Source organism: Monopterus albus, unplaced genomic scaffold (genome assembly GCF_001952655.1).
Source record: "Monopterus albus unplaced genomic scaffold, M_albus_1.0 scaffold176.1, whole genome shotgun sequence".
NCBI classification, from domain to species: domain Eukaryota; kingdom Metazoa; phylum Chordata; class Actinopteri; order Synbranchiformes; family Synbranchidae; genus Monopterus; species Monopterus albus.
In genome coordinates, this window is record NW_018128056.1 from 138,799 (window position 1) to 150,189 (window position 11,391).

Sequence of the window (11,391 nt, forward strand, 5' to 3'; positions counted from 1 at the left end):
AAATAAAATATTGTCTAATCTGACCTTGATGGGCCTCAGACAGTTATTTAAATGAAACCATGTGAGAAGCTTAGAGGTGGAATCACTCTGGTGGAAATTCTAACAACTCATAAGCCAATTTTCTATTCAAATATAACACACTTTTTAACCAAATTTTAAGAAATCCAGTACAGCAAAATATGAATTAATGTATTATTTCATCTACTGTTATGCAGATATTGGAAGCTAATTCTCCAGTTGGCAGAAGAACAGGACCAGTGATGAAGATGAAATAACGGAAACAGCACCAGTCAAACCTCAAAAGGTGGAAACTGTGATGGAAACATGCCGTTTGTTATTTAAGGAACGTTAGTTTTACAAAAAGTCAGCGCCAACTTTTCCACATACAGAAAAACATTTTTGCAATATTTTGACTTTTTCAAATTTCAAGTATCAGGTTATGTTTTATGCACAAATTGAAAATATGCATCAAAACAGGTGGATGGAAATACTTTCATAAACATGTAAAATGTGGCGAGAGGCTACACAGTTTTCTGTAACTGCTGGGAATCCATGGTTACTTCTTAAACAGTGTGCTTTATATGTTTTATCCCCAACTGAAAAGTAAACTAAAGCCAAAAAATAATTGTAATGGAATTACCAGAAAGTACAACATTTCCATCTTAAGTGTACAATATCAGACCATGAAAATCCTCAAGTAAAGTTCAAATACTGTACCTCAAAACTGTACTGAAGAATCCATCAGTGGTAGGTCACCCTGCTGGAAACAAGAGAGGAAAGACTATCAAGCTACTCAGTCTCCATGTTGTCAGCAGTTCAGATTAACTGTCACATCGCTGAGGGAGAAACAGCTAAAGCTTGGAGAGGGTGATTTCATTGGAATAATTTCATGCTTTGACTGGCAGACCTCAGCGCTCACTGTCCCAAGACTCTGACGTCAGAGGAAGACAGACCGGGAAAAAAAATAAATAAATAAAAACCCAGGTGCAGTTTAATACATGTCATATCAAATGAAAATTAATTCACATCTCCACTGAAGAAATTAAACTCGGCTTGTGTTTTTAAGTAGACAAAAAGACAATCTTTATTTGTGTGTTTCTCTCCTTGCTCTGATTTCTGTGTTTGACTGACTGACTTTAATGACTGAGGTCAGCTTCCACAAAAACAGCACAAACAGAAAAGGAGACAAACTCATACATGACGCTCAGACCTGGAGGCATCCTACCACTACCAACCATGGATCACAAACCAGAGAAGAAGAAGAAGAAGAAGAAGAAGAAGAGGAAGAAGAAGAGAAGGACACCGTCAGGGGAATAGAAGAAAAGAATACATTTTTTTTTAAAACTTCCACGGGCTATATCCCATCACTGCATCCCACACAGGAGTAATTAACAGTGATTTTAAATGCTACAAAAATAAGATAAAACAGGGAAGGAAGTGCTTCCCCTTGTTCACGTTTTCTTGTGTGTCACCCCGTGCATGTGTGTGCATGCCATGTCCTTTTCTACATGTCTGTCAGTGTGTGTCTGTACATGGATCATCATGTGTGTATGTGTGTGTGTGTGTGTGTGTGTGTGTGTGTGTTCACAGTGCTTACTCATCGTGTTCGCTTCCCAACATTAAAGTCTCATTCCCATGACGCACTCACACTTTCTCTCCCTCCATCTCCCTCATCTGCTTGTTCTTTCTTTGTGCTGTTCCCTTTATAGTCATGTCCGTGAATGCTCTCGCAGTTTCAGAGGAACAGCTTCATTATCAAAGACTGTGTATGTATGTGTATATGTGTGAATGTACGTGTGCGTGTGTGTTTTTTGATGCTACCACACACACCTTGTCTCGTTTGTGCCAGTCTGTGTGTTTCTCTTATTGGTTTACCCTCAGACCTCGGTCCAGCTTGAGTCAGTATTTATGTCCACTGTGATCTGGCCTGGGCTCTGAGGGCTGATTTCCACTCAGATCCACCCAGTGAGTCCATTTATCTCCCAGCCCAAGTTAATCCATCATTGACAGAAAATCAGACAGGAGAAACCGTGCGAGGAGAGAGGTTGAATTTTCCTTTTGATGTCTGAATAAGTCTTAGGGAAGAGCGAGAGAGCAGTAGCAGGGTGTTTCTGATCTTCACCATGAAAAAATATATCATCGTTACAAACAAGATTGATCTGAAGGTTTCACAGTGGTCATGCAACTTTTCCCATCTGTTCTCTGTTCGTCTTTACTTCACACCTTCCCACCCGCCATCCCGCAGACTCCCGACCCATTCATCCTGTCAGTCTGAGAGACGGTACTGTAAGTGACCACAGTCATAATAATACAGAGAGACTGGGCGACCAGTGGTACATTCATACATGAGAAAGTCATGCTTCCAGAAGTCACCCGACCCAGTCGACGTTAGACAGTGCCGAGGGCTCCTGTGCTGGCCAGGCTGTGATAAATGCTTTGTTTAGAAACATGAATAAGACAAAAACACATCCCACCTGAAAATATACACCGCACCACATCCACTCAGAACATTCCCCCCCCCCCCACACACACACCTAATCCTCCCACTGAAACAGGCTATGGTTATACTTGTCATTATAATGTGATATCTGAGCTTCTCATGCAAAAAAAATCTAACTGTATGATTTTTATATCAGTGCTATGAATCTACACTGGGTCTGAAAATATCAACACATATAATATTACATTTCCCATATGGCAACATTTATTTAAATCTGTGCCTGCATTGTTTTCTGCACAGGCCGCTGCACTTTCCTCCTCTCCATCTCTGTACATCTGCTCTTATTCTTGCTGCAGATGGAATTCCTCCAGATAGTTTAGAATTCCAATTACAATGCAAACTTGGCCACTTCCAATTCTTGGTCTGAGGATTGGATAGCAATGTGAGTGAAATCCAATTTTTGTGCATCACAAGCCTATCACTTAATTCATCCTGCTATGATTGAATGATAGGAATTGCACTGGAATGACAAGTTTAATCACAGCCATGGCTACGTCCACCCCATCAGTGGCCAAGAGTCAATAGTCAAATCAAAAGGACCCCTTGATATGAGTACAGAAACATTTCCCTTGTGTTTTTCAGCCGAGAGGTGTTGTTCCACCCAGAATTCAGGGATCAGAGTTGAAGGGCATCTTCACAGGCAGTTCAACATCCAGCTCTGTTAGTCAGGCCTAGTAAGGATGTGCGTGGCTGGGCCACAGAGGAGGCTGGCAGTGGGGGTATAAAGGTGGATCTGGGCAAGGGTGTGGTGGAAACAGAAGGCTTCCCTGAGGGGTGGTGGTCTTAGAGGGACAGCAAGCCCAATCCAGCAAACCCTGGGTGGGGGCTCCAGGAAAAGAGGGATAACGGTCACAGCCAGGAGAAGAATCCCAGGACAAGAGAGGCCAAAACAGCTAAAAGGGCCATGGACCCTAGCCTCCGGCCTGGACTGCCATCAGTCAGGAAGGGCTCCGGCGAATCATATCCCGACCCATCTGAAATGGAAAGAAGAGAGAAAAGAAAAACGACAAAACATCTGAACTGAGAGGGACACAGACAGATACAAAGACAAGACAATCAAAAACAAAATGACTGAACAAGGGAGTGGAGGGTAGATGTGGAGCTATCGGGGGAGTGTGAAATGTGTCACAAACCACAAAAGTATCACCCTTCAAGGGCCGAGGAAAGGCAAAGAGAAGACGGCAGAGACAGGCATGAGGAGAGAGAGGAGGAGGAGGAGAAGACGACAGCAACCGAGCTCTGCAGGGGGTTTAACCAACCTAATTACAGTTTAATCACAGAGACTCGGAATTTGGAGCTGCTGACATACACACACAAACACACATCCACTCAGACACAGTGCAAATGCTCACAGCTCACTCCATTGACAATGTTTTGCCGATAGGATTGAAGTTGCAATGTCAGAGAGATTACTTTTAGCAGCAGAAAACGGCTGAATCTCAGCTGCGGCAACGACAATAAAACGTATGTTGTTTTGGTAATTACGGAGGAGGAGAGAATTTCTTTCCCTCTTAGCAAAAGATGGAGTGATCTGAGCCTGAAAAGCTGTGAAAGCTGGCTCTCATTCTTTTACAAAGATCTTCAAAGACGTGCCATTATCTAGGGAGATGTGTTATTATCCTGGTGCGATTCTTTAGTCAGGCTTAGGCTGAAAACTGATGTGGTGGATTCTGCCTTTGAAAAGGCGTACAGGTAAATGTTCAGGATTACGCAACTGTAGTGTAATCCTTCCGCAATCTGATCCCTGTGTCTGCCAAATTTTTGTTGCCTTACTTTTTAAATGGCACTACATAGCACATGTGTCAGCCCTGCGCTCTGGCTGCACCAATCTATGAAGGAGCCATTTTCAAAAAAGCATATCTCACCAGGCTGCACACTGAGAAAAACACTTTCAGGATCTTTTACCACAAGGCTGATACATAAGGAGAATTTTATATATAAATTATGAAGTGTCTATTATTACATTAGACTTCTACTGTATGTAATGGGTTTATTATTAGATTGCTCTCTTGTTTCTTATGAGCAAATCGAGCTTGTAGAGTGATGTTAAGACTGGGTAATATTTTTTAGAGAGCACTTTCAGCCTGCTCTGGTCTCTTTCTACAAGGACAGAAGGTCCCTCTCACAGTACGTGTGATGTGATGTGATTTGATGTGAAGTGCGTATGCCACTTTGTGCTTGTGTGCATGCGCTTAGGCCTATGTTGAGTGTGTTTGCGCCCGTGCGTGCTTATACAGTATGTGTGAACATGGCAGAATGTGTACGTGTGGTCGTGCGTTTGCAGTGTGTAAAGGTGTTAAAGTGTTGCCTGACTGGTCTGTGAATCAGAGCAGAGAGTGTTGCCGGGGCATTCTATCAGACCTCTTATTCCCCCCTAATTTTACTTTGATAGCCAATCTGGACCTTTGTGTGTATGTGTGAATGGGTTTTTGCGTGCGAGTGTGTGTGCAGTTAGAGCATGACTTACCTGGAGGTCTAACATACACCTTCAGCTTTAGACATGCCCGCCCCACATGGTTTGGATGAGGAGACGCTGTAAAAAGTTAGAGATTGAAAGAGGAAATTAATAGAGAGATAAAGTGATTTGTGCTGCTGATTGGACTCATAAAGTAATTGTGGACATTTAATAAAAGTTTTTTTTATATATTGTTCTTTCACTGAGGCTTATTATCAGGTGGTTGGTTGGCCTAGGAGTTGCTGTGACCAAATTTATACACCATATAAAAATAAATTTGACATTAAAAGACAGGCTGTTGGAATTAAAATGTACTGTATAACCAGTGATCGGCCATAACATTATGACCACTGACACGTGAAGTGAATAACACTGATTATCCCATTACAATGGCACCTGTCAGTGTGTGGGGTATATTAGGCAGCAAGCGAACATTCAGTCTTCAAAGTTGATGTGTTGGAAGCAGGAAAAACAGGCAAGTGTAAGGATCTGAGTGACTTTGACCAGGGTCATGATATTATGGCTGGTCAGTGTATATTTTCTTGCTGTCACCAAGTGCCATGAAAAGTCTACTGGGTGACACGTGTCCATAGGAGCGCAGCAGCTTATTTAGAGTCACTCCCACATACACCACCCTGCTATTGTAACTACTCACTACAGCATCAATCTGTATTCATCTACACTTAAAACCTAATCGTCTCAGTTTCCTTCTGTTGCCAGCAAATTAACATGCAATTTGAAAAATAAAATTCTATGTTCTTGACCAGAAACTTACACCTTAAGAATGTCTGTGCTTGGGTCAGGGTAGGAAAGTCAGAACTACTGAGAGAAAAACACATAGTTGGTTTTGACCTTTACAATGGATTTGTTGATAATAAAAAATATGGATTAACACAAGCTTTATTCTTTAAGCAATGATGCAGGACTGAGCTATATCAACGCTTATCCTTTCATTAAATATTGTAATTTAAATGTGCCTGTTCTAAAACAAATGTACAATTATTTTAAGTATTACAAACCAGCGGATACACAGTGAACCTGAGGGTTTTGTGGCCCCCAGGGGACTTTTGGGGCCCTCAGGCAGTTTGCCCAGTCAATAATCCAGCACTGGATAACTACAACTGTCACTAGTAAGGAAGACACCAAAGCTCAACATAATCCAACCGAGGTACCGATTTATGGGAAGGCAGGGTGAAACACTGGACAATACATAACGAGGTAATAACACTGACACAGTGGAAACAAATAGTCAGCCGACTTCACTTAGGATTCTCCTTTGCCAGTAACTTGCAAGTCTCTGAGGGTTTTGATGCTGACCTATTTTTGCATGCTGCAGTCTTTTCTCCCTTTTCACTGAGTGATTGTTACCACAAACTAAAACACCTACAACACTCTAATTAGCTTGATAGAAATATGTCAGAGATGGTAAAACAAGAAGTTCTTTTCACCATAATTTGTTATAACTGGACATTAATGTAGTCATTAATACAGCCTATTACCTTTCTGATGACAGTTATTGCTTTAAGCATTTGGAGAGTTTCCTATATTATGTCCTTTTAAGTTCTCTTAAACCCAAGCTCTCAAGCTTGTAAACATACTAAGCACTTCAGGCAATGTAAACAAGTCTGTGAGGAACCAGCCCGCACACCAGGATTCAGTCACACTCCCCATTTGTACCTAAGGGAAATAGCTGACTCTCAAATCGACCCGACTAGAATGTCCATACAAATTCCCAAAGATGCAAGTCCTTCTTGCCGTGAGGTGACAGTGCTTACCACTGAGCCACCGTGATGCCCCAATTGAGTGCCAAAAATAAAAAAATGAGAAAAACCTTAAGAAGTTACTGTGAACTTCAAAGCAGGGTAAATGAAATTGAATCTGGGTTTTTAGTCCCACCTCGCTCTGATGTGAAATAGAACCGGAGACCTTAAAGAAGATGAGGAGGAGAGAGGTGACCATCTTTGTGACCACCCACATGCAGACGTGCACACACATATACACGAATGTGAATGCGCACACACACTGATGGTTACAGAAGTGTGTGTGGAGACCTATTGGCCTTCTCTCTTGAGGAAGTCTGCATAGTCAGGGCCCACAGTGACCCCAGAGAGTACCATCATCAAGATCCACAGCGCACAGGAAATAAATCTGACCCCTCTTCTGCCCTCTCCTCCCTCTCTTTGTGCCCACAACTCCTCCCTCCATCCTTCTTTCTGCCCTTCACCTCCTTTACCTTTTTATACCTTCCCTAAAGCCCACTTCCATTGCCTCAAATTTCTTCAAATTATCCACCTACCATTCTAATAGTTCCCAGAGAAAGTGTACCGTGGTCCCCTGTGAAGCGCTGCTGGCCTGGTATCAAGCTTTCTCTCCTGTTGTATGTCTTTGTTTCGGCTTCCCTACTGTTTCACTGAAAGAACACTAGGGGAGAAAGGGCTAGAAGTGAATAGATATATATCCCTCTCTCTTTCCTCCCTTTCCTTTGTGACCTGCAAGGATTTTTAAAAAACATTTTAAGTCTTATCTTTTCTTTCAGCACCTCTGTTTCCCAGCACATCCACAATCCCACGTCTGCTGAAAACCCATTGAAAATCACTCATCCTCATCAGATGGCAGCTGGGAGAAGAAAAGGGTGGAGCAGATCTGTCAACATGTCAACCACATGACAAATACAGACACCAGCATTCACATATGGGCATACATTCGCAAATCCCTATCAAAAATAGGTGGTTTACTCTGTGGAGTTTCTGCAGAAATGACGCACACATAAACACACAATCATCAAAAGGGCTGGTGTGGTTAAAAATTTCAAATGCGCCGTCAGTCAGTACTCATCCGTGCGCATGTAGGTTTATGTATGTGAGAGACAGGGAGAGACAAAAATGTGTGTGTGTAGTTGTCAGTCAAGATGATGGACACGGCTTTTCACGGACTCACAATTGCTTGACAGCTGACCCCACAACAAGCCCTCCCCCCACAACACATACACACATGTATTCACACACACTTCAGTCTTGTGGAATACACACCACCCTCAGGGGTCCCAGAAGCACAATACTCAAGTCAGCAACTACACAACTCTGGAGGGGCCCTGTCCATCCTTACATGAGGCTTAAAACAAAAGAGTGTGTGTCTGTGTCTGTGCCGACTGGGGAAAATGCAGTCGGACATCGAGCGGCTCTTAGCTTTGCCTCTTTAGCTCTCTGATGCTTGCCTGCTGCGTCTTTGTGACACGATAGACGACAGATTGAGGCAAAGAAACATTTGCAACTATTTAGAGTAAAAAAAAATTTTTCAAGCAACTTTATCGACTAATTCAGGAGCGTAGCACATTACGTTTTGCTTTTTAGAGATTACATTACAAAGTTGTGTTAATGCATTACATGTAAATAATCCTACATTAAACTAAATTAAAACCTGTGTTAGTATCTGTCATGGATCTGTTTTGGCCTTGGCTGAAGGCTCTTTCCACTGTCTAAAGGAAGAAATTATCACTGTATGGTCACTGTCACTGTTCAGGGCTAAAAACCTGTCAAATACATCTATTGCACGTGCACGCTGACATGATGGTGGCAGATGACTCTCATCCCATTTTTGGTTATGGTGCAAATGCATCATCTCCTAATACACAGGTTAGGGTTAGTTTTCATCTGACTCTGTAGCAGAAACAGAGAGAGAAATAAAGAGACCTGTGCCGAGCTACGTAGTGGCTGAAATGCTGCTCGTATCGAGGCGGAATCCCTGTGTGAACAATATACCAATGACGGGCGACCATTGTTATGAAATTAACACCAAACTAAATTGAGTAAAGAACGAATGTGATAACTTTGATCGTTACAAATAAAATAATTAGAAATTTTAAAAACAGCTTTAGAAGAGCAATGGCTAATTAAAAAATGATTGATCTTTCAAAGTAACATCCCCAATACTATTGATTAATGTGTACTTTTTAAAACTAAAATTTATTTAAGAATGTATTGCTGAGTGTGCACACTTTAACTTGGCAGCTCACAACAGTCCTTACCAGAAAAACAGCAGCATGGGTCATTGGTTCAAATGCATAAACAGTCGATGCACATATTTTCCTCACAAACGACCCTTATGTGGTTGTGTTAATTATCGCTGTTGTCTCTCGGAAGATGCATGTTCCTTTCCAGTATTTCTCCAGCTGGCCTGTGGATTCTAAGGTGCAGACTTGTTGCCATAAGTCTGGAGAATCCTGCAACAACTCAGAAAAATGGCACTTCCCCATGCATCACCAGAAAGTTCAGACATTGACAGCAACGCTTTTGAAAGTCATTCCAACGTGCTTTTCTGTGATTACCAACGGATCCTGCCCTAAACCGTCCAGATGTAAATCTATCCCACCTATTTGGCACACCCAGTAGCTGAAAACAATGTTTACAAGTAATTTGAAGCTACTATTTGTCCCATGTCTGGTGTGGGGAATGATAGCGCTTTAACATTGTTCCAAAAAAAAAAACAATCTTTGGGGGCAAAGCCCATCTGTGGTACTAATACATCACTTGTTGAAGTGAGGAGAAACATCAATACAGCTAATATAAAAATGATTACAAACTACGCCTGGTGACATTTTTACCACTTTGCTGAGCACACCACTTATGATCTCGACAGAAGCGGAGAGATACATCAAGAAATAAACAGAGTGAGAGAGAGAGATGGGGGGTGGGTGCAAGGTGTTTTTATGCACGCCTGTGTGCGAGCAACATGGTGGGCTGTCTGAGAACTCTCTCAATCAACTTCTGTTGATTGCATATTTACATAATGTTTATAGATGCATACTGAGCAAGAGCGTGGATAACATGCAAACACAGACACATGCACACTTGTATGCACACAACAAACAGGCAAACAGCCGTAACCAGCACACACACAACCTTCCACCACACATACAGAAACACACACTGCCTAGCTGATAACCTACAGATATAGTAGTACTCCTGTCCAGGCCTGAACTCAAAGCCCAGGGAGAAGGGAGTGAAGAGCTGGAACTTCTCTGAGAAGCGCAGGGGTCCATCAGGACCGCTGGGACGGTTGCACTCCCAGCGCTTGAAGCCGCGCATCCTGTGCTGACAGGAATTGTAGCCCTCCTGGTTGACCATGAAGAGGATGTAGCGCTCCATGCGTCCATGGGATGGAGGCCCCTCGTAGTAAGGACAGTAGATGTCCAGATAGTCATTGATGTTCACTGCCACTCTGTACTCTCCGTGCCAGAACCTGCAAGACATGGTGGAAACAACGAATCAAAGTTTGTTCATGAATAAAAATAATCACAAACAGGCTCAGGGAAATGTCTGGAATCAGTAGGCGGAGGTGATACGCCTATGAGAATATTTTACCAAGGTAAAACCTATACATTCATACTAATCTATGAATATTTACTCCCTTTATTGGATTTCTGTATGACTGCACAGCATAAATGAAACTGTAGTAGGTGTCCACTCAGTGCCGTCATGCTGTGTGCTGTAATTATATGTAACTGTATGATCACTGTTAGGAAATTCTTGTATTTGCACATCTCAACAGTCAGCCACAAATAGAAACCGTTAGAATGCTGCTCAAGGACAACAAATGCTTTTTGATGGTGGATCTTTAGAAAGCAAAATCACAGTACACGGCAAAAAAAAAAAATAAAAAAACCTAGAGTGTGTTAAAATAAATTTAATAAACAGGAGGGGAGAAGGAAAATCCATATGAATCCCTTTGGTTATCTTTCTCATTAGAAACTAATTCTATTTTAATAAATTCTGACAAACTGGGCTTCATGGAAAATATGAACATGTCTGGAATACAGTCAGAATGAGCCTTCTCATGTGATACTCAAGAGAAGTGGGTCATGCGATGGTAGACAGCACACATTATTATCCCACCCCCTAAAGCAGTGTTCAGAGGTGGCTGTGCTGAAGGTCCACTAAGTATTATACACATGTGGATCATTGAGGCTGGCATGATGAATAGAAGTGGGTCAGATGCTAGTGAATCAGAAATGTTATTATATACACTCATTGCAGATGGTTTGTAAGTGTGGCTGTTTTTCAGCTTCTGGCACTGCTCAAAGATCTTGTGAAATAAATGCAGATATGAGAATACATACAAGATGGTGAATGCACTCAGTTATAATCCAATAAAAACATGGCTGTGTTTTTCCCGATATAATAAGGTTCTGTTTATGTTTTCCCCTCCTTGAACCGCCACCTTATTGTGGTGGAGGGGTTTGAGTACCCGAGTGATCCTAGGAGCTATGTTGTCGGGGGCTATATGTCCCTGGTAGGCTCTCCCAAGGCAAACAGGTCCTGGGTGACGGGTCAGACTAAGAGTGGTTCAAAAGCCCTTTATGAATAGATTAAAATCAAGAACAGTGATGTTTCCTGGCATGGCTCAGCTGGGGCCCCACCCTGGAGCCAGGCCCGGGGTT

At 42.2% G+C, this 11,391-nt stretch overlaps 1 protein-coding gene across 2 annotated transcripts in view; it reads right to left on the reverse strand.

Moving 5' to 3' along the window:
• Window positions 1-286: 286 nt before the first annotated feature.
• efna2a (ephrin-A2a) overlaps window positions 287-11,391 on the reverse strand; it is a 73,149-nt gene continuing 62,044 nt past the window's right edge. Inside the window, exons 2-4 of one of the 2 annotated variants that reach the window (XM_020616650.1) lie at window positions 9,901-10,193; window positions 4,968-5,033; window positions 287-3,471 (exon numbers count right to left, since the gene is read on the reverse strand). In XM_020616650.1, the coding sequence (XP_020472306.1) occupies window positions 3,350-3,471; window positions 4,968-5,033; window positions 9,901-10,193 (481 nt within the window). In that variant the 3' untranslated portion in view covers window positions 287-3,349. Of the gene's footprint in view, window positions 3,475-4,967; window positions 5,034-9,900; window positions 10,194-11,391 lie in introns of both variants that reach the window. The other variant, XM_020616649.1, reaches the window with a different exon arrangement.